At 41.6% G+C, this 27,868-nt stretch overlaps 1 protein-coding gene across 1 annotated transcript in view; it reads left to right on the top strand.

Annotated features, from left to right (window-relative positions):
- LOC129624671 (ATP-binding cassette sub-family C member 4-like) overlaps nucleotides 1–27,868 on the top strand; it is a 169,240-nt gene that overhangs the window by 24,220 nt on the left and 117,152 nt on the right. The window contains 7 exon segments of the mRNA XM_055542835.1: nucleotides 2,957–3,046; nucleotides 4,097–4,260; nucleotides 5,401–5,526; nucleotides 7,129–7,378; nucleotides 18,288–18,389; nucleotides 24,600–24,689; nucleotides 26,306–26,497. Coding sequence (XP_055398810.1) covers nucleotides 2,957–3,046; nucleotides 4,097–4,260; nucleotides 5,401–5,526; nucleotides 7,129–7,378; nucleotides 18,288–18,389; nucleotides 24,600–24,689; nucleotides 26,306–26,497 — 1,014 coding nt within the window.

The raw sequence follows: 27,868 nt of genomic DNA, 5'->3' as shown, positions 1-27,868 counted from the left end.
TACAAAGGTATTGCCACAGATACATCAGTGTCAAGAGCTGAAGGGCTCTGTATAAACTTGATCTGGAATATCTCTTTGCCTTTGATGGTTTGCTTTAAAAATAAATCCTTATTTGACTGTATTGTAGCCTTGAAATTTTCCAAAAGAGTAGATCTTAAGTGTTCTCACCACATATATAAAATAGGATAACTATATTAGGTAGTGGATACTTGAAGTGGTATTACTATAGTAATCATTTCCCAATGTGTATTTATATCAAAGTATCATGTGGTAATCTTATATATATACACATTTTATTAATAAATAAACTCCCCATTGAAAAATTAAACTGAACAGCTTAAATTGAAAATATAACTTCTTTTACTTAGTTGTTACTTATCTAGAGCTTCTATTTCTTCAGAATCCTTCTATCAGCAGAAAATGAGATGTCATCTCATCTTTCCGTGAGCAGAGTCTTGTACATCTCGGGACTGTGTGAACCTGGGGACCTGGCATCTCCCTTTCTTGCTTGATAACAACATCTGGGCTGCTTTCCTTCTGGGTGATGTGGAAATTGCAGTGGTGCCCGCACACTCCAGTCAGGGGTTTTCATTGTCATTTATCATAGTCTTTGTTATTCTGTTGCATCTTTAACCATTTAGCAGATGGATACTCATATGTCCCCACAAATTGGCTAAATGCCTTTCTTTTCAGATCATGCTGATCTCATGTGAGTGATAATCAGTCACTTGTATCCACCTCTTTGCAACCCCATGGACTCTAGCCTGCCAGGATCCTCTGTTCATGGAATTCTCCAGGCAAGAATACTGGAGTGGGTTGCATTTCCTTCTCCATAACACTCATAAAAATTATGAAATTTTACCAGAACTGCATTGCGAAAACCTTAAGTTAGATGTGAGGTGATGGTTTAATCAAAGCTCACTCTTTGCAGCACAGGTGAGCCATTGTCCACCTGCTTTTCTTCCTTTACCCTCTAACACTTTGAAATCTTTTCTTTTGAAATGTGATCTTACCTGGTACATTGGCTTATATGAACGTAAGCATCTTCCAAGATGTTCATTTGCTGGCTTAATTATACTTGAAGGATGGTTCCTATATGAAGTCTGAAGTTGTGGAGATTATACGGCAGACATAACCTGAAATTCCAAAAACCTGGGAAAGACAAATTTCCTTGTGCACAGCCTTGCATTGAGAGTCCTGTTGTTTCAGAAACAAGACACTTCTTTTCAGGTTACACGTGGGTTGATTCCTAAGGGCCCAAAAGCTGGTGCTACAGAGCAGCTCTGAAAGGTCCCTCTGAACATTTGTAGTTCATCTTAGGCCCCACCTCCTGATCCCTGGTCCTAGAAAGAAATCAGGTCAAGTGTTAGAAATGGAGTGGCTGCTAAGCTCGTAGCTGTATTTTGTCCTCTCCATGGATTCCAGGTTTGAGCATGTCTCCAGAAGATCTCTAAGGCTGCACGTCTACCACTCCTAAAATGGCCCATCCAGCATTTTGTGCTCTTTGCAGCTGAATTTTGTATGATTGTGAGGGAAGTATCATATATAAAAATGAGCTATCATTTACTTATTAATACGTTGCCACAGATTCGGTAAAGTTACTTTTGGCTTTTCATCATTGATCTTTTTTTCATTCTAGTAAAATATACATGGCATAAAATTTACCATTTTCATTCCTTTTAGGTGCACATTTCGTGACATTAGGTACATTCACATTGGTGGGTGGCCATCACCATTATTCATCTCCAGAACTTTTTCTTTTTCCCAAACTGAACCTCTGTGCCCATTAAGCATTAACTCCCCAACCCCTGTCCCCTCACCCATCACCATTCTACTTCTCTCTGTGAATTTGACTATTTTAGTGCCTCGTGTAAGTGGAATCCTACAGTGTTTGTTATTTTGTGTGAGGCTTATGCTCTGTGTCACGATGTCTTCAAGGTTGATCCATTTGTGGCAGGTGTCAAAATTTAAATCCTTTTTAAGGATGAATAATATTCTGTTACAGGTCTATGCAATATTCTGTATATTTGCTTATCTGTCAATGGACAGTTGTGTCCACCTTTTAGCTATTGTGAACATCGCTGCCATGAATATGAGTGTACAAATTATCTGTTCAAGTTTGTATTTTTAGTTTTTTTGAGTATATCCTTACTAGTATAATTGCTGTATTGTATGCTAATTTTAAGTTTAATTTTTGAAAAATGCCCATATTCTCTTCCATTGTGGTTATATCATTTTACATTCTCACTTGATCACTGATTTTCTTCTTTAACTTCAGGAGTAAACAAAGTGTTTTTATAAACTATGACATTTTGTTTGGATCAGTGGCTCCAGTTCATGGTCTATTGTAGCAGCTCCTGGTGTCTCCTTAGTTTCCTCAAATCTCTAGGGCATTTTTCTTACTAAATAAAGGGATTGTGCAGCATGGGTTATGTTTTTTATAGAGTCAGCAGACTGACATTAAGAAACAGCTTCCTCAAAGGAACAGTGTTTTGGACATTATACTTGCTCATTTCAGAATGAACATACTAAACCCAAAGTGTTTAAATATTGTCACCCACAGAATTAATAATTGAGTCTAGATTTATAGTCCAAGTCTCCAAATTTCTTACCTAAGGCAGCCTCTCCACTCTCATCTAATTTGGCTCAAAGTTACTTAGTTGTCTCTTAAGTGTAAACCTACACCCTTTACCCTTCAGACAGGTCCAAGTTCATTGAAATGGGGGGTGGGGGTGATTTTGCTTCTACCTCCTGCTGCTCCTCCCTTTGCCTTCCTTGTGGGTGGGGCTGCCACCACCCTGAGGAGTTAGAGGCTGAACGAGGGTCCCTAGAGCCCTGCTGTCAGGGGTCATCCTGCTGGTGCTGACACCACTCAAGACCCAGAACACATGCTCTGTTGTGTTATGTTCTAAGATGACTTAGGCATTCAGTTCTCTGTCTCCCTTTCTTATTTCAGGCACTTTGCCTGAGTAGCTCGGCCATGGGGAAGACCACCACAGGCCAGATTGTCAACCTGCTGTCCAACGATGTGAACAGGTTTGACCAGGTAAGCTGGCCCTGAGGGATCCTCTTCCATTTCCCATCCTTCCCACTGGGTTCAGATTATTGGGATGCCAGATGCCCGGGTTTGGTTTTGGCCAGGATTCCATCACGGATGTAAGACAAAAGTTCTATTTATCCAACTTTCATTTTTCTGTGTGCAGTTTAGATGCACTTATATATATTGTTCAGTAAATGACAATTTTGTTTTTCTGATAATTAATAGGCAACAGTATTCTTGCTTGGCTTGGTTACTGTTCCTAGGGGTCATCCTAGAGTGGCACTTCTTGGCACATGGTGTTGGTGTGTCTGGACTGTCTTCCTTGTCCTCTGGATGATGAAGGCCTGGTGAGAGGGAGTGTTCTTTCCCCTGAACCCTGTTCAGTGCCTGCTGCATCAGGAGCCTACGAGGAATATGCCAAGTGGATGGTCCCCAACCAGACACAACCTACCCTCTGTTGTCTCTCCCCACATTCTTTTTTTTCCACTGACCTTAGGCATAGATCACATGACCCAGAGCATTGTAACTGTTGGTCAGATCTGTGTTGCACTAGACACTTCTCTTCAAGTATTCATTCATCAAACATGAAGTAAGGCCCATGCTCAGTTTCAGGGATGAATAAAGCTTAGTTTCTGCCCTATAGAAGCCATAGCCTATCAGGGAGATAAATACATAAGTATTTGCTGGAGAGAGTAGTGGGTACCATAATATAAGTTTTCTGGAGTGTTGGGGAGCCCCAGGGAAATGGGCACTAAATTCTGCAACAAGAAGCATTTGAGGAAGTCCTGAGCTCATCTGTGGTGTGGACAAAATCAACATCTTCCTTCAGTGCTGCTGGTAGAGTCCTCCCTGACCATCCCTGAGTCTGATCCTATGCTGCCCTGGAACAGCGTCACCTGGGGTGGACGCTTGGATTTCTGCTTCAACAGGTTTAAAGCCCACTAAGATAATTTCTATTTAAATTCCTGGTTATTCCTTCAGAGCAAAGTGTCTCTACACTGTGTCCTTGTGGTTTTGTTTTTATACCATCCCAAGAAGGCTTTTCTTTCTCTTAAGGTAACAATGTTCTTGCACTATCTGTGGGTGGGGCCACTGCAGGCTATAGCAGTGACCGCCCTGCTCTGGATGGAAATAGGAATATCGTGTCTTGCTGGGATGGCAGTTCTCATTATTCTTCTGCTTTTGCAAAGCTGCTTCGGGAAGTTGTTTTCATCACTCCGGTAAGAGAAACACTTCTTTTAAAAATTGATAATATGTAATTGGTAACATCCACAGTCTGCTTGATGCTTTTGTTGAAAAACAAGACAAATGCTTCTCTGGTCTCTTCTTTGTGTGGGTTGTAGACCCTTCAGGCTTAGCCATTGGAGGCTCCAGCCTTATGCTGAAGGCTGATCTTGAAACAGGAACAGGGAAGACATTCACTGGCTCCTCTTGGCACCATATCTGAATAAATAGAGTGTCCTTCAGCAGAATTTACCCATGTCCAAGTTATTTAAATATTGTTAAAATGTCATAATCTTATAGGCCCATTTCTCACTGCATGTATTTTTTGTTATACTTGTGTTGGAGCCTTTTCAGGTATTCTGTTCATGTTTCCATTAAGTTATAAGCACCCCAAGGGCCAGGCTGATTTTCAAGTGCCTTTTTAAAGCCCCACATTTACAGCAGCACATGTGACAGAGAAGTGGCTGGTGGTGAAGAGCCTTCTGGTGATGAGTTAGACCTGAAGCAGGTCCCAGAGGGTTGGAGGTGGGTGATTGTCAAGTGATGGAGATATTGTGCTATTTGAAGCTCACTGAGCTCTTGTGTGTGTTATATGGGTGTGGTTCTGTGCTTGGCGTCTTTCTCTATTTGGAATTCCCTTTCTTGTCTTTGCTGTGGAGAGATGCTCCTTATCCTTTGCAGCCCTGTTCCAGTGCTACCAGGTCTCTGAAGCTCTTCTTGTTCTCCTTTCCTGTTGGAATTAACAGCCCCATCCTTTCTGCTCCTCAGAACTTCACTTCTATTTTATTATAGCAAAGCCACTGTCTTCCTGGTAGATTCGGGTGCCTTTCTGCCTTCTCTACCTGTCCATGACCTCATTGAGCAAACAGTTTGTATCTGACTCATTTTAGGTCTTCCTTGGCCGATGCTGCAAGTTCTCCAAGTTACTTCTTGAAATGGGCTGAATGGTTAACTTTCTAATTGAAACCATTTTCTCGGTTTGTACTTTGAGTAGGACCTGCCTGTTTTCTAAGTACAAAAGGGCTGTAGAGAATAATTTTATTCCTAGCCACACCCCCGTGCCCACTACTGCTGCTGTTGCTGAGGAAAGTTGGGCTGTGGTCACTAAGGCTCATCTCTCACGTCTGTCTCCTTAGGAGTAAGACCGCTATTCTCACAGACGACAGGATCAGGACCTTGAGTGAAGCCATAACTGGCATCAGAACAATAAAAATGAATGCTTGGGAAAAGTCATTTATAGACCTTATTACCAGATTTAGAAGGTAAGTGTATATGTGTGTATATATATATATATATATATATATATATATAATCACTCCATATTTTCATGCTTTATTTCCCATTCTACTGAAAGCTTTAGATGTCTTACCAAATAAGTATTTAAGTTCACTTTCACATTAATGTGTATTTAAATACTTGCTATTCACTGCATCCCCTACATGTTGCAGGAGGGTTAAGTAGAATAGTGGAGATGTCATTTAACCGGCTTTTCCATTTACCATCTTCTCAAAGGAAAAAAGGGTTTCCCTGGTGGCTCAGCTGGTGAAGAATCCACCTTCAATGTGGGAGACCTGGGTTCAACCCCTGGGTTGGGAATATCCCATGGAGAAGGGAACAGATACCCTCTCCAGTATTCTGACCTGGAGAATCCATGGACTGTATAGTCCATGGGGTTGCAAAGAGTTGGACATGATTGAGCGATTTTTACAAGGTAAAAGATATATATGCTTCTTACTTATATAGAAATGAAATTCTGAATACTTCTTAATACCTCAAATTCCAATAAGCAATGCTTTTAAGATAGTATTTGAGACTATGACATTCAAACTAAAATTGTAACTTATGTTGATGGAGCACAAATGGGGAGATTATAGAGATTGGGTGTACCTGTGTTGAGCCAAACTGTATGAATCACTATTCTTCATCATCATCATGTTTAGTCGCTCAGTCATGTCCCACTCTTTGTGACCCCGTGCACTGTGGCCTGCCAAGCTCCTCTGTCAATGGGATTTCTCAGGCAAGAATACTGGAGTGGGTTGCCCTTTCCTCCTCCAAGGGATGTTCCTAACCCAGAGATTTAAACCATGTCTCCTGCACTGCAGGTACATTCTTTACTACCAGGAAACCTCATGAATCACTATTATTAATTTCAAACGGAGCTATGAAAATACTGTTTCTTTTGTTTTGCTTCATGTTTGTAGGATGCTTCTCCATCTTTCATTTAAATGTCTGATGAGCATTTCTCTGACCCTACCTTGTCACCTCATCTTTGCACCTTTGTGGGGTCCCTCCATCTGCTGGGAATATACTCCCATCTTCCTCCTACTCTGGCCTCCTGACTGACTCCAGCTCATATTCTCAGGGTCCACGTGTGTGTGACTTGCCCTGACTCCACTGCTATGGGGTACACGCCTCTGCTCTGGGCTCCTGCAGGGGCTGTGCTGACTGACTCTATCTATTGCCTTTGTGTCTCACAATTTTGGGATGTCTTATTCTCTTCCCTCTCAAGTTCATGAGCCCCTGGAGGGGACAGGCTGTGTCTTTCTGTGAGGAGCCCAGCACAGGACTTGTTATTATGAATGTTTGTTGAATGAATGTTCAAACCCCATCTGATGGACCCAGAATGTTTGAAAGTGTGACATTAAGCCTCCTTTTACTTGGAAGAGTGAAGTGGTGATGAAGTGTGTGGTCCTGGTGCCAGGCAGAACCCCAGGTGTGCACTGTGTAATGTCTCCATGATGTGAGGGATGGTTAATCTCAATCTGTGTCTACTGCCTAGAAAGGGGCCACTCCCATGGGGCACTGAATCCATGTCTTATATGTTGATAGTTCTTATAAAACTTAAGTTCTACTTTCTTTTCCAGGAAGGAAATTTCCAAGATTCTGAAAAGTTCCTAGCTTAGGGGCATGAATTTGGCATCATTTTTCGCTGTGAGCAAAAGCATAATTTTGGTCACCTTCATCAGCAATGAGCTCCTTGACAACCTGATCACAGGCAGCCAAGTGTTCATGGTGGTGATGCTGTTCGAAGCTCTGCGGTTTTCAAGCACCCTCTACTTCCCCTTGGCCATCGAGAAGGTGTCAGAGGCCATCATCAGCATCCAAAGAATCAAGGTTTAGTGAAAAATAACTTTTAAGTTATAGGCAGATTTTGCCTAAAATGCCTCCTTTTATGTGGTGTCACTGTGAGCCAGTTAGGTTAGATTTAACTCTTTCAGTGCCAAGCTGGCAGTCTTTCCAAAATGTCTGTATTTTTTAGGTAAAGTGCATTAAAAGCATCATAAGGTCCATGCTTGCTTAGGGCCAGTAGTATCAATAGCAGCAACACATGCTCTTCATCTGTAGTGATGGCTGCAGAATGATTGAAATGTCTAAAAGCAGAAGTGAACAGATGCATCTGCTGTGCTGACTGGAATGACTAGGCAGGGGCTGTGCACAGTCCTTGGGTGACTAGGATTCCTTTCTGTGCCGGAAGGGGAGCAACTTGCTGAGAAGTCCTGTTCCCTGGGCAGGAAGAGTGGCCTCAGATTCACTTAGTTCTCTGTGTTTAAAAATGGATTCTTTCCCCCACAGATGTTTTCTCATTGATTTCTGATCTCTGTATGTTTGTTCTTATTTTACTTAGTGTGTAAGCCTGTCTCTAGCTTTCCTTTTCCTTTCAAACATGTGATTCCCACCAAACCTATTATCTCCTTTTTTAAACTAACTGTCCCTAAATAGTCAGGGGTAAATAATTTTTATCATGAAGCAAGGGCTTGCCACACAGGAGGTTCTCAAGTGTTTCTGTTTAAAATGAAGACTAAATGGGCTTTGTGAAAACGAATGATTTATTATAACCTCTAGGCCCAAAAAGTCTCTCTCTTTTTCTCTAAGTGAGGAAGGGGGACCCATGGTCTTGGCACTGAATGACTCCAATAGCATTGCAAAAGATCTCAACTTCAAAGCACTAAAAGCCTTCAGCAACCTTCATATCCAGTCAAATGTTTCTCTGAGGTGATATTGTTCACAAAGCAGCTTTAGGATTTACATTACCAGACACTGGGAAGTCAGTCTTTGTGGCTGCAGTTCTGACGTTTATACTTTCCTGCGTAACCTGTTCTGGGTCTGCACTTGCTGGCTAATGGCCATTTAATTTCAGCTTTTTCATCAGACTGTGTCCTGGAGAAAAATCCAGCCAGCATTTTTGGTGCCTTTATGAGCTGATCATCTATTGAATGGGGTCTTATCTAACCCTTGGAAGACTGTGACATCTGTCCACCTCAGAGGTATTATTTGTGGACAAGTGCTCAATAAATTTAATTCTTCACTTAGGGCATAATTTTCCTTTTCTTTCTTTTGTGTTTGAAAGTGAGGAATTTCTATTCTAGTATACACAGACTGAGTATTGAGGTCTTGGTTACATGCTTAAGCTGAAACTGTATTTGATTCTGTCTCGACCAGATATATAACATATACATTACTCTCCAGGGCCCTTGGTCTTTTTAATCAATAGAAGTTGATAATAGGCCAGGCGAGAAATTCAAGCAAGGCTTTACTGAGGCTTGTGCTGCAGCACAAAGTATAAAAGCAAGAAACTGGTGCCCCCGCCCGGTTGACTCAATAGGGTGGGCTAGTTCCTTAAGTGGGGTGAGGGTGGGGGAGGTTTGGTGGTTTGAGCCTCAGGGGTGACTTATGTCGTCTGCCCACTGTCTTGTTGGTGCCATGTGCCAAGATCATATGCAGTTCCCTTCTTTGCTCCCAAAAGCTCAGAAATGGCAGTTGGCTTGTGGTGTTTTCATATCTTACTGTTTGTGCCTTTGCATGCATGCAGTTATGTTTAGTCCCTTACGATTTCTTTGTATTTTGTTGCTCAAGGAGACGTTTGTCCAGGTGCAAGCACTCCCGTAGAGGGTCCCAGGTTCCAGCCTGTCCCATCACCTGTTGCTTGTTGCTGTATTAGTGTAGACTATGTAAGACTGTAGCCATGCAGTCAGTGGTTGGATGGTTTGAACAGGCATGCAGTATGTTTCTTCCTTTAGCTGATACCCACAATGGGCTGAGAATGAGAGGCTCAGTCTTAGCTGTAGTTGGGACTGTAAAAGCACACAAATGATGTAGTGTCTCCCCTCTGTGTGACTTAGTATTACTCTAGGGAATAAGAGGTAGGGAGGGCAGTGCCAGCTAGGGATATCCTGAACTTGTTTCAGTAAGGTTAGTATTTGAGATGGGCCCAGAAAGGTGGGTGGGGTCAGTATTCAGGGTGTCCAGGTAGAGGCTGCCTGGGGAATGTGAACTTAGGTGCAGGTAGGTCACTGCGGTGGGTGGTGGGGGGGGAGTGTTAAGCTTGTGGACACTCTCAGAGGGGCTGTAAGGAGATCAGGAGGGAGTTGTCTTGGGGTGGGGTCAGTGGTGTTGGGGAGGACTGGGGAAGGAACCAGAAAAAGAAAAGTTGCATTATTGAAATAACTCATAGTGAATGAGACTCTGAAATTATATTGTTTCAAAAGGAAAAGAGAATTAGGAAAGATGTGAATTGTGTCAGAACAGGTGAGAGCTGGTACCTGGCTGATGATGGGAGAGGTGGCTTGGAGATAGAACTCAGGCTGCGGTGGTTGAAAGTCTGCAAACGTGTCCTCAGACCACTGTCTGTCCATCCTGCCTCCTGGTGGACATGGGCTCAGGGAGGATAGGAGTCTCTGTGCCTCATGTTAGGTTCTCAGTGAGCCTGGATGAGAGGAGGAAGGAATGAATGAATCACATCTTCCACCAGCAGGTGTTTGAGAGTAATGCAAAGATCTTGTCTTTCTTTTTCTTCACAATGGTTTTCACATTCAGTTTTTACCCATTCTTCTTTTGAAGTAGAAGTTTTCAATCACATTTATGACTCTGAGGCATGATAGATGGGGTGTCAAGATGTTTAAGGTAGTAGATTACTGTTTATGTGTCATTTTCTTCCTCAAACATCCTCACATGCTTGTTTCAGTTTCCCCACTTATTGGTAAGGATTCGGTTTGCCTGTGGGTCCCAGAGGTACCCATGTTAAAGCTGCTTATACAGGTCATTTGTTTTTCTCTCATGCAAGAATCCTGTGAGGCTCTGAATGAGTTTCCTGGCACTGCTGTTATAAAGTACCACAAACCAGGTGGCTTAAAACCACAGGAATGCATTATTTCACAACCCTGGAGGATAGAAGTCTGAATTCAAGGTGTCAGCAGGGTCAGGATCCCTCTGAATCTAATAAGGGAGCATCCTTTCTTGCCTCTGTAGGCTTTGAGTGGTTTTAGGCAATCCTTGGCATTCCGTCACTTGTAACTGCCATCACTCCAGCCTCTGTCTCCCTCATTGGGTAACTGTTTTTTGGGTGCATATCTGTATCTGCATGTCTCATAAGGGCACCAATCATATTGGATTCAGGGCCTACTCCTCTGTGATCTCACTTTAATTGATTATATTTACAACAACTAAGTATCCAAAGTCGTATTTTGAGGTAACTGGGGCTAGGACCATAGTGTATAATTTTTTGTGGGGATCCAATTCATTTCATAATAAGTTCCATGGTTAGTGTGATCGTCTGTGGTGTTAGGGACCCAGACTCTTTCTTTTTTAAAAAATTAATTAATATACTTTAATTGGAAGCTAATAACTTTACAATATTGTGGTGGTTTTTGCCATACATCAACATCAATCAGCCACAGGTATACACATGTCCCCCATTCCAAACCCCCCTCCCATCTCCCTCCTCATCCCATCCCTCTGGGTTGTCCCAGTGTACCGGCTTTGAATGCCCTGTTTCATGCATTGAACTTGGACTGGTCATCTGTTTCACATATGGCAATATACATGTTTCAATGCTATTCTCTCAAATCATCCCACCCTTGCCTTCTCCCACAGAGTTTAAAAGTCTGTTCTTTATATCTGTGTCTCTTTTGTGATCTCACATTTAGGGTCATTGTTACCATCTTTCTAAATTCCATATATATGTGTCAATATACTGTACTGGTGTTTCTCTTTCTGACTTACTTCACTCTGTATGTGTGTGTGTGTTAGTTGCTCAGTTGTGTCTGACTCTTTGTGAACCCATGGACTGTAGACCACCAGTCTCCTTTGTCCATGGGATTTTCCAGGCAAGAATACTGGAGTGGGTTGCCATTTCCTTCTTTGGGGGATCTTCCCAACCAAGGAATTGAACCCAGGTCTCCTGCATTGCAGGAAGATTCTTTACTCTCTGAGCCACCAGGAAAGCCACCATACCCTCTCAACTAGGTATTAGAGGATATCAAAGAGTTCATGTTGTTGTGTATTAATGATGTCCGTAGAATTTTAACTGAACTTGTAAGACAGCAAGGGAAATCCTGATTAAAGCAGAAGACCATAGCAGGGTGCTAAGGTGGCTAATTATTTCCACGGCCACAAGGGCGCAAAAGAGAACCTGTGATCTGATACCGTGAATAAAGCCAGAAAGGTTTGCAAGGCTCTATCCTCAGGAAAATGAGTTACCAGAGGAATACATTACCCTCCAAGGCAGTCTATCAAGAAACTTCCTGATTTAACTCTTGTAGAGGGAGCTTAAGTGTCTTAGAGAATTCATAGCATGGCACAGCTGACCCTTGTTGGAACTGGAGCCTGCATTCACGCTGTCCATTTGGAATAGCCTGAAAAACCTGTATGTCTTTGATCCAGGAATCCCATTTCAAAGAACCTCTCTCTGGATAGTTAGATGTAAACAAGCAAATATAAAATGATATATAGAAGGTTAGTCAACATAGCCTTGTTTGTAACAGTAAAAAGATGGAAAGAATTCAAGTGTCCAGTAGAGGGAACTAGTGGATAAACTTTGGTGCATCCATACAGTGGACTCCTAAGCAAATTTAAAAATAATGGGGTGATCTCTGTGTGCTGGTGGGGAATCATCCTGGGACTGTTTTTTTTTTCTCCCCCGCCCCACTCTCCTGGCCACCACCCACTCCTTAAGGCTTTCTTGTTAATCAAAAGAAAAAAAAAAGTAGAACAACGTATAATATATGAGAGAGAGGGAAAGAGATGTCTTATGTAAGAAAGAGGGAAATCCCATGCATATTGCTTGTATTTACAAAAAGAAACATTGATAGGAGAAGTAAAAGGATAAATGATGAAAATGACTACTAGGACAGGTGGGGAGAATGAGGTGGATGGGGCGGTGGCTCAATCTCACTTGTATTCAGCTTACTACATAGTTTTGACCTTTCAATTATCTAGTTTTAAAAACTTAATTAAAACCCCTCAAAAGTCAATAGTTAAATGCCTGTCAAATGTACATCCTTTCTGAATGAACCTGCACACTGGCCTGAAGGAGAGCAGGGTCAGGGTGGAGAAGCCTTATCAGCAGGAAGCCTGATGGAGATGAGGCTGGTAGTGACTGCACCTTGGAGGCAAAGCATAGGGAGTTGAGGGACTCAGAGATGTTCTCGTGTAGGGGAGAAATGTTCACAAATATGAGCATCTTAGCACTCTGTATTATAGGCTACATTTCATCCACCTCATTAGAATTGATTTAAATGCATTTTTAATAGCTGAGTATGCAAAGAAATAGAGGAAAACAACAGAATGGGAAAGACTAGAGATCTCTTCAAGAAAATTAGAGATACCAAGGGAACATTTCATGCAAAGATGGGCTCAATAAAGGACAGAAGTGGTATGGACCTAACAGAAGCAGAAGATATTAAGAAGAGGTGGCAAGAATACACAGAAGAACTATACAAAAAAGATCTTCATGACCCAAATAATCACGATGATGTGATCACTGACCTAGAGCCAGACATCCTGGAATGTGAAGTCAAGTGGGCCTTAGAAAGCATCACGATGAACAAAGCTAGTAGAGGTGATGGAATTCCAGTTGAATTATTTCAAGTCCTGAAAGATGATGCTGTGAAAGTGCTGCACTCAATATGTCAGCAAATTTGGAAAACTCAGCAGTGGCCACAGGACTGGAAAAGGTCAGTTTTCATTCCAATCCCAAAGAAAGGCAATGCCAAAGAATTCTCAAACTACCACACAATTGCACTCATCTCACACACTAGTAAAGTAATGCTCAAAATTCTCCAAGCCAGGCTTCAGCAATACGTGAAGCGTGAACTTCCTGATGATCAAGCTGGTTTTAGAAAAGGCAGAGGAACCAGAGATCAAATTGCCAACATCCTCTGGACCATGGAAAAAGCAAGAGAGTTCCAGAAAAACATCTATTTCTGCTTTTTTGACTATGCCAAAGCCTTTGATTGTATGGATCACAGTAAACTGTGGAAAATTCTGAAAGAGATGAGAATACCAGACCACTTGACCTGCCTCGTGAGAAATCTGTATGCAGGTCAGGAAGCAACAGTTAGAACTGGACATGGAACAACAGACTGGTTCCAGAAAGGAAAAGGAGTACAACAAGGCTGTATGTTGTCACCCTGCATATTTAACTTATATGCAGAGTACATTATGAGAAACGCTGGGCTGGAAGAAGCACAAGCTGGAATCAAGATTGCTGGGAGAAATATCAATAACCTCAGATATGCAGATGACACCACCCTTATGGTAGAAAGTGAAGAGGACCTAAAAAAACTCTTGTTGAAAGTGAAAGTGAAGAGTGAAGAAGTTCGTTTAAAGCTCAACATTCAGAAAACGAAGATCATGGCATCCGGTCCCATCACTTCATGGGAAATAGATGGGGAAACAGTGTCAGACTTTATTTTTTTGGGCTCCAAAATCACTTCAGATGGTGACTGCAGCCATGAAATGAAAAGACCCTTAGTCCTTGGAAGGAAAGTTATGACCAACCTAGATATCACATTGAAAAGCAGAGACATTACTTTGCCAACAAAGGTTCATTTAGTCAAGGCTATGGTTTTTCCTGTGGTCATGTATGAATGTGAGAGTTGGACTGTGAAAAAGGCTGAATGCCGAAGAATTGATGTTTTTGAACTGTGGTGTTGTAGAAGACACTTGAGATCCCTTGGGCTGCAAGGAGATCCAACCAGTCCATTCTGAAGGAGATCAGCCCTGGGATTTCTTTGGAAGGAATGATGCTAAAGCTGAAACTCCAGTACTTTGGCCACCTCATGCGAAGAGTTGACTAATTGGAAAAGACTCTGATGCTGGGAGGGATTGGGGTAGGAGGAGAAGGGGACAACAGAGGATGAGATGGCTGGATGGCATCACTGACTCGATGGATGTGAGTCTGTGTGAACTCCGGGAGTTGGTGATGGACAGGGAGGCCTGGTGTGCTGCAATTCATGGGGTCGCAAAGAGTCGGACACGACTGAGTGAATGAACTGAACTGAACTGAATATTCCATCATATATATGTACCACAACTTTCTTATCCATTTGTCTGCCAATGGACATCTAGGTTGCTTCCATGTCCTCTTTATTGAAAACAGTGCTGTGATGAACATTGAGGTACATGTGTCTGTTTCAATTCTGATTTCCTCAGTGTGTACGCCCAACAGTGGGACTGCTGGGTCATATGGCAGTTCTATTTCCAGTTTTTTAAGGAATCTCCACACTGTTCTCCATAGTGGCCGTACTAGTTTGCATTCCTATCAATAGTGTAAAAGGGTTCCGTTTTCTCTGCACCTTCTCCAGCATTTATTGTTTGTAGACTTTTTGATAGCAGCCATTCTAACTGGTGTGAGATGGTACCTCATTGTGGTTTTGATTTGCATTTCTCTGATAATGAGTGATGTTGACATCTTTTCATGTGTCTGTTAGCCATCTGTATGTCTTCTTTGGAGAAATGTCTATTTAGTTCTTTGTCCCATTTTTTGATTGGGTCATTTATTTTTCTGGAATTGAGGTGCATGAGCTGCTTGTATGTTTTTGAGATTAATTCTTTGTCAGTTGCTTCATTTGCAATTATTTTTTCCCATTCTGAAGGCTATCTTTTTACCTTGCTTATAATTTCCTTCATTGTGCAAAAGCTTTTAAGTTTAATTAAGTCCCATTTGTTTATTTTTCCTTTTATTTCCATTACTCTGGGAGGTGGGTCATAGAGGATCCGGCTGTGATGTATGTCGGAGAGTGTTTGCCTATGTTTTCCTCTAGGGGTTTTATAGTTTCTGGTCTTACATTTAGATCTTTAATCCATTTTGAATTTATTTTTTTGTATAATGTTAGAAAGTTTTCTAGTCTCATTCTTTTACAGGTGGTTGACCAGTTTTCCCAGCACCACTTGTTAAAAAGATTGTCTTTTTCCATTGTATATTCTTGCCTCCTTTGTCAAAGATAAGGTGTTCATAGCTGTGTGGATTTATCTCTGGGCTTTCTATTTTGTTCCATTGATCTACATTTCTGTCTTTGTGCCAGTACCATACTGTCTTGATGACTGTAGCTTTGTAGTGTAGTCTGAAGTCAGGCAGGTTGATTCCTCCAGTTCTATTCTTCTTTCTCAAGATTGCTTTGGTTCTTCAAGGTTATTTTGTATTTCCATACTAATTGTGAAATTATTTGTTCTAGTTCTGTGGAAAATACCATTGATAACTTTTGATACCATTGATAGGAATTGCATTGAATCTAGGATTGCTTTGGGTAGTATACTCATTTTCACTATATTGATTCTTCTGATCCATGAACATGGTACATTTCTCTATTTGTGTCACCTTTGATTTCTTTCATTAGTGTTTTATAGTTTTCTATATATAGGTCTTTTGTTACTTTAGGTACATTTATTCCTAAGTATTTTATTCTTTTTGTCACAATGGTGAATGGGATTGTTTTCTTAATTTCTCTTTCTGTTCTTTCTTTCTTTTTACCCCAATGCATGTGACCTTGACCCCGCTGGCAGCCCCCAAGGCCCAGTCTGGGAAGGAAGATGGTCCTGGTTGCTGTCACTCCCCCTGCCCAGGATTTAGTCACAGCTGCTCCTGTCTGCTCGAGAGACTGGAGACAGAGGGAGGGCCTCCTTCCAGGCTGCTACATGCAGCTAAAATCCAGGGTTTGTTACCTCAGAAGAAAGAGAGCAGGTTTCAAGGTCAGCCAGCAGTCTATGCCTCATGCTCACAGTTTTGGGGACCTTGGGGGAGTGGGAGTGGTATAAATTGTTTGTTCACTTTCTCTACAACTCTAGCTTTCCCCTTTGAATTATGTCTAGCATTTGCAAGACAAGAGGGAGTTTTCTTGTATGTGTTTTTCAGCTTTGTAGCAGCTTATAAGACTGTTTTATTCAGCTACTTTGCATCATTTAGCTGCTAAGTGGTGTAGAAGATGACAAGAAATGGGAGGTGTGGCCATTCCTGCTGTGGAGGAGAGAGGGCATTGACTATGGAGAAGAGGCAGTGATTGTGAAAAGATGCTTGTCAAATGCTTTCTAAGATGTAGAAACTTAAGAGCATTTTCTTTTTAGAATGATGACTTAAGTGATAGTTATCATCAAGCAGTGATATGGATTTGACACACACAAAGGGGAAAGCATTGTGTACAGGGTTTGCACTCAGAGTTTCTGTCATTGATCTTGTGTTCCCAGTCTGTCCTGTGCCACCTGATTCCTGATGGCCTGGGAAGGCCCTTCCTCTCTGTTTTCCTCTCTGTGTCCCATGTTGCTTGGCACATGGTGGGATTCAGTTACTATTAATGAAATAATTTCCTACCAGCTCACCTGTTTATTGTTGGTAACACAAAAGTATAACAGTTGAATTGTCCAGGTTCTAAATGTATTGGAGTTTGAAGGCATATTTTCTGCTTAGAGAGGAACCAGTACACTTGTTGAGAAGGTAACAAAGATAGCCTCATGGCCAGGAACTCTTTATTTATCTGTTTTATACACACACACAGACACACACATACATACTATATGTAGGTCAGGAAGCAACAGTTAGAACTGGACATGGAACAACAGACTGGTTTCAAATAGGAAAAGGAGTACATCAAGGCTGTATATTGTTACCCTGCTTATTTAACTTATATGCAGACTACATCATGAGAAACGCTGGGCTGGAAGAAACACAAGCTGGAATCAAGATTGCCGGGAGAAATATCAATAACCTCAGATATGCAGATGACACCACCCTTATGGCAGAAAGTGAAGAGGAACTCAAAAGCCTCTTGATGAAAGTGAAAGTGGAGAGTGAAAAAGTTGGCTTAAATCTCAACATTCAGAAAATGAAGATCATGGCATCCAATCCCATCACTTCATGAGAAATAGATGGGGAAACAGTGGAAACAGTATCAGACTTTATTTTTTGGGGCTCCAAAATTCACTGCAGATGGTGACTGCAGCCATGAAATTAAAAGACGCTTACTCCTTGGAAGGAAAGTTATGACCAACCTAGATAGCATATTCAAAAGCAGAGACATTATTTGCCAACAAAGGTCCGTCTAGTCAAGACGATGGTTTTTCCTGTGGTCATGTATGGATGTGAGAGTTGGACTGTGAAGAAGGCTGAGCACTGGAGAATTGATGCTTTTGAACTGTGGTGTTGGAGAAGACTCTTGAGAGTCCCTTGGACTGCAAGGAGATCCAACCAGTCCATTCTGAAGGAGATCAGCCCTGGGATTTCTTTGGAAGGAATGATGCAAAAGCTGAAACTCCAGTACTTTGGCCACCTCATGTGAAGAGTTGACTCATTGTAAAAGACTGTGATGCTGGGAGGGATTGGGGGCAGGAGGAGAAGGGGACGACAGAGGATGAGATGGCTGGATGGCATCACTGACTCGATGGACGTGAGTCTGAGTGTACTGCGGGAGTTGGTGATGGACAGGGAGGCCTGGCGTGCTGTGAATCATGGGGTTGCAAAGAGTCGGACACGACTGAGCAACTGAACTGAACTGAACTGATACTATATTATATATATGCTATACTATATTATATGTGTATGCATACCATATTCTATAATAATATGTACTATATATTATATAGTGTTTCTCATGTGAACCAAGACTTAATAAAATACAGTTGTAAAATGATAGGTAGGTGTAAATAATAGGTATAAAACTTTTTTTTTTTTTTTGGCAAGTTCCAGAGAAGCAGTTGTTTTGTTTGTGCTTTGTTCTTGCAGTGTAAACAGTCTATGCCTTTCCTTTTTCTATAGAACTTTCTATCACTTGATGAGATTTCACAGTGCTACCCTCAGCTGCCATCAGATGGTGAAATGATAGTGGACGTGCAAGATTTAACAGGATTTTGGGAAAAGGTAAGAGACACTCCATTGCAGGATCGTGACTGCTAAAAGACAACTGTGACATAGATTTATTGGAGAATTTTGGTATTTTACACATACTGTTAAGTGTGAATTGCTCATTTACTGAAAATATGTTATAAAAATTCTTAGAATCAGAATAAGATTTGCAATGAATGGAGATTAAGTATAAAGTTAGCATAAGGCATTTGACATGTTGCTCTCTATCTCATTTTCAAGAGAGCTTTCAGAGCATTAGCACATGTTGAATTGAAAGTACATAACATTCTTTTTTAAAATTTTAGTTTATTTTCCATTATATTTTATTACATAATATTAAATGTAAATCCCTGCTCCATATAATAGGATCACCTTAAACAAAAGATACAGAGCATATATACATCTTTTCTTGAAAACCCAGATCTAATATTTTGGGAATCAGTGGTTTAACTGTTTTTAAACATGGCAATATCCTTTGGGGTTACTTATGGTTATGAAGTAGACAGACAGAATGCTGTAGTATTGAATGGGTTAATTAACAAATACATAACCAGTTGCTACAGACCAGAGGCTTTGAGGAATCAGTGTACATTTTTTGCCCTGATGTTCTTACTTTACATTGAATTAGGCCATGATTGGAACTTGGCTGTGGGGTAGGGTGGGGGCTCCCCCATCCTGAGCTTCTGGATGGTTCTGGCTACTTTGGTGGCAGCTGGAGGCAAGAGGAGACAGCAGGTGGGGATCATGAGCACCAGAGATTCCCAGCTGAAGTGTTGCACTATGTGGTGAGCTGACAGGGAGAATTGGCAATTTCCCAATACTTGCTTTATTTATGAAGTTCAGACAAATAGGAAAAACAGCAGAGACTGCTCTCAAGAAGTCTCAAAATATCTCATTCCTTGCACCCCTTTAACCAATGACAGAAACGTCGCCCCTGGTTCCCTTTTCCTCTGTGCACATCCTCATGGATCAGTGTGGATTAGTCAGGAAAACAGAACCCACGTCATGGGGGAGGGAGTTCCATGCAGTGAATTAGTTACATAGGAGATGAAAGAGCCAAAAGGGTAAAATGGTGGTAAGTGAGGCAATGCAGGGATTAGTGATAGTAAGAAGCTGTTCCCAACCTCAGGGCTGGAGGGACTCGGGGAGGAGCTGCCTCCATCAGAAGGTTGATATCCAGAGCAGCCTCCTGGCCCTGGGGCTGTCAGAGTGGGGACCACAGGGCAAGTGCCAGACTCTGTAGACTCATCCTGTCTTCCGTGCCTGTGACTCTGTTGTGCCATCTGCGTCATGTTCATCTGCTTCTGATTCACCACCTGCCATCCCCACCATCAGGCTTCTCTGATGGTCAGAAGGTAAAGAATCCACTTGCAATGCAGGAGACCCAGGTTCCATCCCTGGGTCAGGAAGATCCTCTGGAGAAATAAATGGCAACCTACTCCAGTATTGTTACCTGGGAAATCCCTGGGAAACAGAGGATACTGTCTGGCTATGCTGCATGTAGCCACAAAGAGGTGGACACTACTAAGTGACTAAGCACACATCAGTTCAATTGCTCACTCGTGTCCGACTCTTTGCGACCCCATGTATCACAGCACGTCAGGCTTCCCTGTCCATCACCAACTCCTGTAGTTTACTCAAACTCATGTCCATCGAGTCAGTGATGCCATCCAGCCATCTCATCCTCTGTCATCCCCTTTTCCTCCTGCCCCCAATCCCTCCCAGAATCAGGGTCTTTTCCAGTGAGTCAAATCTTCACATGAGGTAGCCAAAGTATTGGAGTTTCAGCTTCAGCATCAGTCCTTCCAATGAACACCCAGGACTGATCTCCTTTAGGATGGACTGGTTGGATTTCCTTGCAGTCCAAGGGACTCTCAAGAGTCTTCTCCAACACCACCATTTAAAAGCATCAATTCTTTGGTGCTCAGCTTTCTTCACAGTCCAACTCTCACATCCATACATGACCACTGGAAAAACCATAGCCTTGACTAGACGGACCTTTGTTGACAAAGTAATGTCTCTGCTTTTTATTTTATTTTTTTTAATTTTTAATTTTTATCTTTTTTACTTTACAATATTGTATTGGTTTTGCCATACATCAACATGCATTCGCTACTGGTGTACACATGTTCCGCATCCTGAACCCCCCTCCCACCTCCCTCCCCATACCATCCCTCTGGGTCATCCCAGTGCACCAGCCCCAAGCTTCCTATATCCTGCATTGACAGACAGCAAAAGAGACACAGATGTATAGAACAGTCTTTTGGACTCCATGGGAGAGGGAGGGGGGCATAATTTGGGAAAATTGCATTAAAACATGTATAATATCATATAAGAAATGAATCACCAGTCCAGGTTCAATGTCTCTGCTTTTTAATATGCTGTCTAGGTTGGCCATAACTTTCCTTCCAAGGAGTAAGCATCATTTAATTTCATGGCTGCAATCACCATCTGCAGTGATCTTGGAGCCCCCCAAAATAAAGTCTGACACTGTTTCCCCATCTATTTCCCATGAAGTGATGGGACCAGATGCCATGATCTTAGATTTCTGAATGTTGAGCTTTAAGCCAACTTTTTCACTCTCCACTTTCACTTTTATCAAGAGGCTTTTTAGTTCCTCTTCACTTTCTGCCATAAGGGTGGTGTCATCTGCATATCTGAGGTTATTGATATTTCTTCTGGCAATCTTGATTCCAGCTTGTGCTTCTTCCAGCCCAGTGCTTCTCATGATGTACTCTGCATATAAGTTAAATAAGCAGAGTGACAATATACAGCCTTGATGTACTCCTTTTCGTTTTTGGAACCAGTCTGTTGTTCCATGTCCAGTTCTAACTGTTGTTTCCTGACCTGAATATAGGTTTCTCAAGAGGCAGGTCAGGTGGTCTGGTATAACCCACCAACAAAACATCAGTAGTATGTTTCCAAATATACAAAATCACATCCCCATGCCTTTTGCACATGGAAATTTACACAGGGTGCCTGACCGACTGTGATAGCATCTCCTACTTTAATACAGTAGATTTACCTCCTGCTTGGTATTTTTCATAATAACCTTGAAACCTATATGAAAATCACCATTAAAGTTTCATTATAATGGCAGACTCCATACTTTGAATGATCTGTTACCAAATTTCTTTTGTAGTAAACTATGAAAGATTATAAAAAACAGCTGTTTTTTTCTTCCAAAATCTTTGTAACATGTTCTCAGACTTCTGTGCAAATTGCATTGTAGTACAGAACACCCCGTTCTGTTGTCCTGGCCTTGCCTATGGAAGGACTGTGCCCCTTGCCAGGGTCATTAGTGATTAGGGGCTGTCAGTTTAGGTCATGAGTGAGTGAGAGAGAGAGAGAGCGCGAGCGCGCAAGAACAAGCGAGCCAGCTCTTGGGAGGGGGAGGAGCAGAGACATTGGGAGTTTTGGAGAGAAGCTGAGTCTGATTGAAGCTCCTGTTGGGTTGGGAGGTAGAAGATAGACATGAGCTCTGTAACCTGCTCCCCTAGGAAGCCAGGTGGGTAGGTGGGCAGGTGGGGGGAAGGTCTCAAGGACCCAGGTTTCATTCATGAGATGGTGGGACTTTGTCTCAATCTTGAAGCTTTAAAATATATGTGGGAGCCTCCAAATGATGGGGTAGGGGTTTCGAACTGTGTCTGGCCTAGAGTGGGGGCTCAGCTGTTGATCTCTGTTAAATCATTATCCCCTGCACCCGAATAACAGAGAGGCAGATCCCCAGAAACCCTGGGCTGTCAAGTGCTGCCCCCTTCTGGCCATGATGGAGCAGTGTCCAACTCTGAAGCCTGAACAGGTGTGAACTCGCCGACAGACTAGGGCTGTGACAGGAGCTGGCGTGGGTTATTATCTGTGTGTATCATTGTTTTGTTCTCATAACCGAGTGGAAAGTAATAAAATAAGAACCCTAGGTGTCAGATAAGAAGAGAAGCTTAAAACATATTTCTCATGTATTAAAATCTAGCTTCCCCTTGGGAAATATTATAATTCCTATAAAATATGGGGTTAAGTTTTTGATGATTCAAAGTAACTGTTGTTAGGTAAGTAACTGTTCCATAATCTGTTTAGTTATTTCCAGAGAAGCTTTTCATTTAGAATATTTTCCAGACCTTTTTATCCAGAAGCATCAAGTGTCAGTCATTTCAGTCGTGTCTGATGCTTTGTGATCCCATGGATTGCCTGCCAGGCTCCTCTGTCCATGGGATTCCCCAGGCAAGAATACTGCAGTGGATTGCCATTCCCTTCTCCAGGGGATCTTCCTAACCCAGGGATCAAACCTGGGTCGCTCACAGTGCCAGTGGATTCTGTATCATTTTATCATGGACTTGTACTTTTAATCTTTTAGACATTTTACTAATCACACATAGGTTTTTTTTCTGAACACTTACAGTTATTGAGAATTTTCTTTACACTTAGTACATGTAAAGACACAAACACACTTAACTCTGTTTACCTTAGAACTTAACAGATTGTGCAGTAATCCAACTTACACCTGACATGCCGAGAGTTTGTCCTTCTCCCTCGAGTTGGATTGTACACACAGCAAACAGCACAGCTCCGTGTTTTGTTGTTGTTGTCCCTGTTTAGTCAGGATAAGACATGCATGTAACACATGTAAAATTGAGGCTTTATCACTCTGACCCATGATGCCATAATTAATGTCCTCATTCCCCATGTTTTGTTGTTGTTGTTCAGTCCCTAGGTCATGAACAACTCTTTGTGACCCCATGGACTGCAGCATGCCAGGCTTCCATGTCCTTCACCATCTCCCAGAGCTTGTTCAAACTCATGTCCATCAAGTCAGTGATGCCATCTAACCATCTCATCCTCTGTTGTCCCATTCTCCTCCTGCCCTCTATCTTTGCCAGTATCAGGTCTTTTCCAATGAGTCCACTCTTCGTATCAGGTGGCCAAAGTGTTGGAGCTTCAGTCCTTCCAATGTATATTCAGGGTTGATTTCCTTTAGGATTAACTGGTTTGATCTCCTTGCAGTTGAGGGTCTCTCAAGAGTCTTTTCCAGCACCACAATATGAAAACATCAGTACTCTGGCACTCAGCCTTCTTTATGGTCCAACTCTCACATCCATACACGACTACTGGAAAATCAATGGCTTTGATTATGTGGACTTTTATTGGCAAAGCAATGTCTCTGCTTTTTAATAGACTTTTCATAGGTATTCTTCCAAGGAGCAAGCATCTTTGAATTTTATGGCTGCAGTCACTTCTGAAGTGATTTTGGAGCTCAAGGGAAAAAAAAAATCTGCCAGTGTTTCCACTTTTGCCATTTCTATTTGCCATTAAGTGATGGGACCAGATAACATGATCTTAGTTTTTCGAATGTTGAGTTTTATGCCAACTATTTCACTCTCCTCTTTAATCATTATCAATAAACTCTTTAGTTCCTCTTCACTTTCTGCTATTAGAGTGGTATCATCAGCATATCTGAGATTGTTGATAGTTCTGTTAGAATTCTAGATTCCAGTTGCGATTCATCTAGCCTGGAATTTTGCATCACTTAATCTGCATATAACTTAAGTTAGTAGGGTGACAATATAGCCTTGACGTTCATCTTTCCCGATTTTGAACCAGTCTGTTATTCCACATTGGTTTCTAACTGTTGCTGCTTGTCCGGCATACAGGTTTCTCAGGTGACAGGTAATGTGGTCTGGTATTCCCATCTCCTTGAGAGTTTTCTACAGCTTGTTGTGATCCACACAGTCAAAGGCTTTAGTGTAGTCAATGAAGCAGAAGTAGATGTTGTTATGTAATTATCTTTTTTTTTTTTTTCTATGATCCAACAGATGTTGGCAATTTGATCTCTGGTTCCTCTGCCTTTTCTAAATCTAGCTTGTACATCTGGAAGTTTTCAGTTCACATACTGCTGAAGCCTAGCTTGAAGGATTTTGAGCATTACTTTGCTAGCGTGTGAAAGTAGTGCAATTGTGCAGTGCTTGGAACATTTATGTATCCAAATGGGAGTCTAGTTAAAAAAAAAAAAAAAAGAACCTTCATAAAGTCAGTTAAAGCTTCCTCAAATCCCTAAAGAAATAAGATTTGATCAGAGGTCTCTAAGACACAGTATCTTAGAATAGGAAAGAGAAAAATGTGGGTTTTATTTTGCATATCAATTATGTTCACTATTGTTTTCTTTTCCACTTTGTAAAACAATTTGTGTTACTTTATTGAAATAGGTACATTTTTATAAACTTTAATTTGTAGGCATCAGTGACCCCAACCCTACAAGGTCTTTCCTTTACTGTCAGACCTGGTGAACTGTTAGCTGTGGTCGGACCTGTGGGAGCAGGAAAGGTAAGTTAATGATGTCTTTTGTCAGCTTGATGCAATGCTGCAACTCCTGTTATATTCTCAGAGTTGAGCCAAGAGCTATGTGTGACACATTTTGAATTGAGTATATCTAGAAAAGTATTTCTCTAGGTGTGTTACATGGAACATTCATTTTATAAGGAAGTTTTTTGTTCAAATAAAATCTGGATAAATGAGCACTGTGTTTTCCTTTTTGGTGCTTCACATGGCACAGTTGGGAGCTTCTTGTGGGGAATTTGAACATCTCAGTGAAGGAGATTATTTATGTGACAGCTGTTCAGGATGGATAGAGACAATGGGGACTTCTTTTTATCTTAGTGGCCCTTCCAGGAAATCTGGAGGTCATAAAGACACTTACCGGAAGCTTTGAGCATTTCCTCCTGTGACTTGACATGATCCTCTCAGTACACATGTAGTGAATGTGCAGCCGCATGCTGGAGATACAGGTACAGATGTGAGCAAGTCCCTGACTCTCTGCCTTTCAGAGGCAACCAGGTTCTGGGGCAAGACAGATACACAGACATATTATTTCAGCCCAGTGTGGTGAGAGCTCTGATGGTGTGGATACACACACACATCTGAGTGATGTTGAAGATTGGAAGGAAATATGCAAAGACACTTCATCTGAAACAACAAAATACAGAAATCTAACGTGGGATGTGGGGTCCCCTGGTGGCTCAGTGATAAGAGATTCTGCCTGCCAACGCAGGAGACACAGGTTTGATCCCTGGTCTGGGAAGTTCCCACTTCCCAGCTGTGGAACAACTAAGCCCGTGCACCACAGCTGTTGGGCCTCTGCTCTAGAGCCTGGGAACTGCAACTACTGAGCCCATGGGCCACAACTGCACAGGCCTGCCCACTAGAGCCTGTGCTCCTCAACAAGAAAACCCCCTTGCACTGCAATGATGAGTGCACTCCAATGACATCCCGGTGCAAGCAAAAGTAAATAAAATTAGAATTGCGGTATGGCAGAAACCAACACCACATTGTAAAAAATAAATGAAAAAGATAAAATAACTAAAAATAAATAAATAAATAAAATTATTTTTAAAAATGTGGGATATGTACACGAAAGGGTGCTGATTTCCTCTATAATGGACTTGTGCTCTGCAGACACAACTCACTTCAGAGTTCTTTCAATTAATCATCTCTGGATATATTCTTCAAACAAAGTTTTTTAAGAATAAAATACTTGTTTGTCAAGTAAAGGATACCCAGATGCAGGAGCAACTGCACTAAACATCAGATGCAAGAAATATATATCCTGCTAGGCTGCTCTGCTAGAGAAGGATGTTAACATTCTTAATTATTTTTTGACGAGTAGAATTTCATTTGGGGGATACTTAGGCAGAGTAGATAGTTTATGCTATTAATATATTCTTTATCAGCTGTTGTTTTCATTTCAAAACCTAAATTTCATTAGTGTTATCTTCATTTTTATTTTATTTTTTTTATCTCAACTGTGAGGGCTATACTTTATCCTGTTCTGAAGGAAAGGGTTCTATCCTGTGTCAAGCACCAGGGTGTGGTCAGCTGTGCTCAGTGGTGTGTTCCATCCTGAGTGCTGCCTGTTCACGCGTGTGTGTTGTCCTCTGTTTCAGTCATCATTGTTAAGCGCTGTGCTGGGGGAGCTGCCCCTGATTCAGGGGAAGGTCAGCGTGCACGGGAGGATCGCGTATGTTTCTCAGCAGCCCTGGGTGTTCTCAGGAACTGTGAGGAGTAACATTTTATTTGGGAAGAAATATGAAAAAGAACGATATGAAGAAGTAATAAAGGCTTGTGCTTTGGAAGAGGTGAGCAATGGCTTCTGAGTTGCATATACTTGCATTTCAAATGATGATAGTAGTTTAAACTATAGGTTTGTTAAAAGTTCTTTTTTAAAAATGGATTTTTTAATGTTGCTTAATATTTAAGCTGGTCTTTTGGGTAAATATGCAGGCATATTTACATATGTTGCCATTTTAATCCTTATGGGATAATGACATTCACAGAATATCTTTTCTGGAGCAGGGGTAGAGGGTCTGGTGGGGTGGGGAGTTGTTTCTGTGACATTTCATTCACTTTCAACTTCTTTAAATGGAAAGTTACAAAAATTTACAAAAAGAGGAAGCATGGTATAATGAACCTTCATATACCCACTTCCAACTTCAGCCAGAATAGCAGGTGGCCAGTCTTGCTGCATCCCTACCCCTGCCAGCCCCACCCTCATCCCAGAGTATTGTGAAGCAGATCCTAGACCTCAAATTAGTTTATCTGTAAACATTTCATTAGTTTTCTCTAAAAGACAGGAAAGCTTTGGGAAAAAAAAATAACTACTTTATTTCACCTGAAAAATACCTGAAGTTCCTGAGTATTATCCACCTGCTAGTCTGTGTTTGCATGTTGTTGATCATCTCACTGAAAAATCTCCTTCACCATTGTTGGAATCCACATAAAGTCTGCCTCCTGCACCTGACCGATGCCTTCAGTCTGTGAGTTTCTCTCTCCACTTCATCTTTTACTCGTAATTTATTATTTAAGGAAAGTGGAATGGTTTAAAATTTCTTTTTAATACTGTGTCATTTCACTGAAGGAGAGATTATTTTCAGCAATGGCATTGAGCTGCACAGAAAATGGTGAGATGAAAGGTTTAAACTGTAGGTTGGGATTTAAATAAGACTAATGAATAAATGATGAGAACTAAACTAATAGGAGATTGCAATTTGGCAAAAAGAAAGGAAAAGTTTAAATAATGTTAAATACTATGTTACTTTCTCAGGTTGTAAATGTCAGTGAATAATAGCGTTAAAGGTCTCCCCCTGGGGTCTGTTCAGTGCAGTCTGGACATCTGACTGTTCTTTTGTACTGTGAAGTAAAGACAGGGACAGATTTTCAAAGGTGTGGTGTTAAAGGCTTCAAACCTGCTTTCTGTGAAAATTGTAATTCTCTTCAAACAATGGCTTGAACATTATAGGTTTTATCAGGTGCTTGTGTGTGTGCTAAGTCACTTCAGTCGTGTCCAACTCTGCAGCCCTATGGACTATAGCCCACCAAGCTCCTCTGTCCATGGGATTTTGCAGGCAAGAATACTGGAGTGGGTTGCCTTGCTCTCCTCCAGGGGATCATCCCAACCCAGGGATGAACCTGGGTCTCTTATATCTCCTGCATTGGCAGGTGGGTTCTTT

The sequence above is a fragment of the Bubalus kerabau genome, chromosome 12 (genome assembly GCF_029407905.1).
Source record: "Bubalus kerabau isolate K-KA32 ecotype Philippines breed swamp buffalo chromosome 12, PCC_UOA_SB_1v2, whole genome shotgun sequence".
NCBI classification, from domain to species: Eukaryota; Metazoa; Chordata; class Mammalia; order Artiodactyla; family Bovidae; genus Bubalus; species Bubalus kerabau.
Note: the sequence above shows the minus strand (reverse complement) of the source record. Positions and strands in the feature narration are given on the sequence as shown.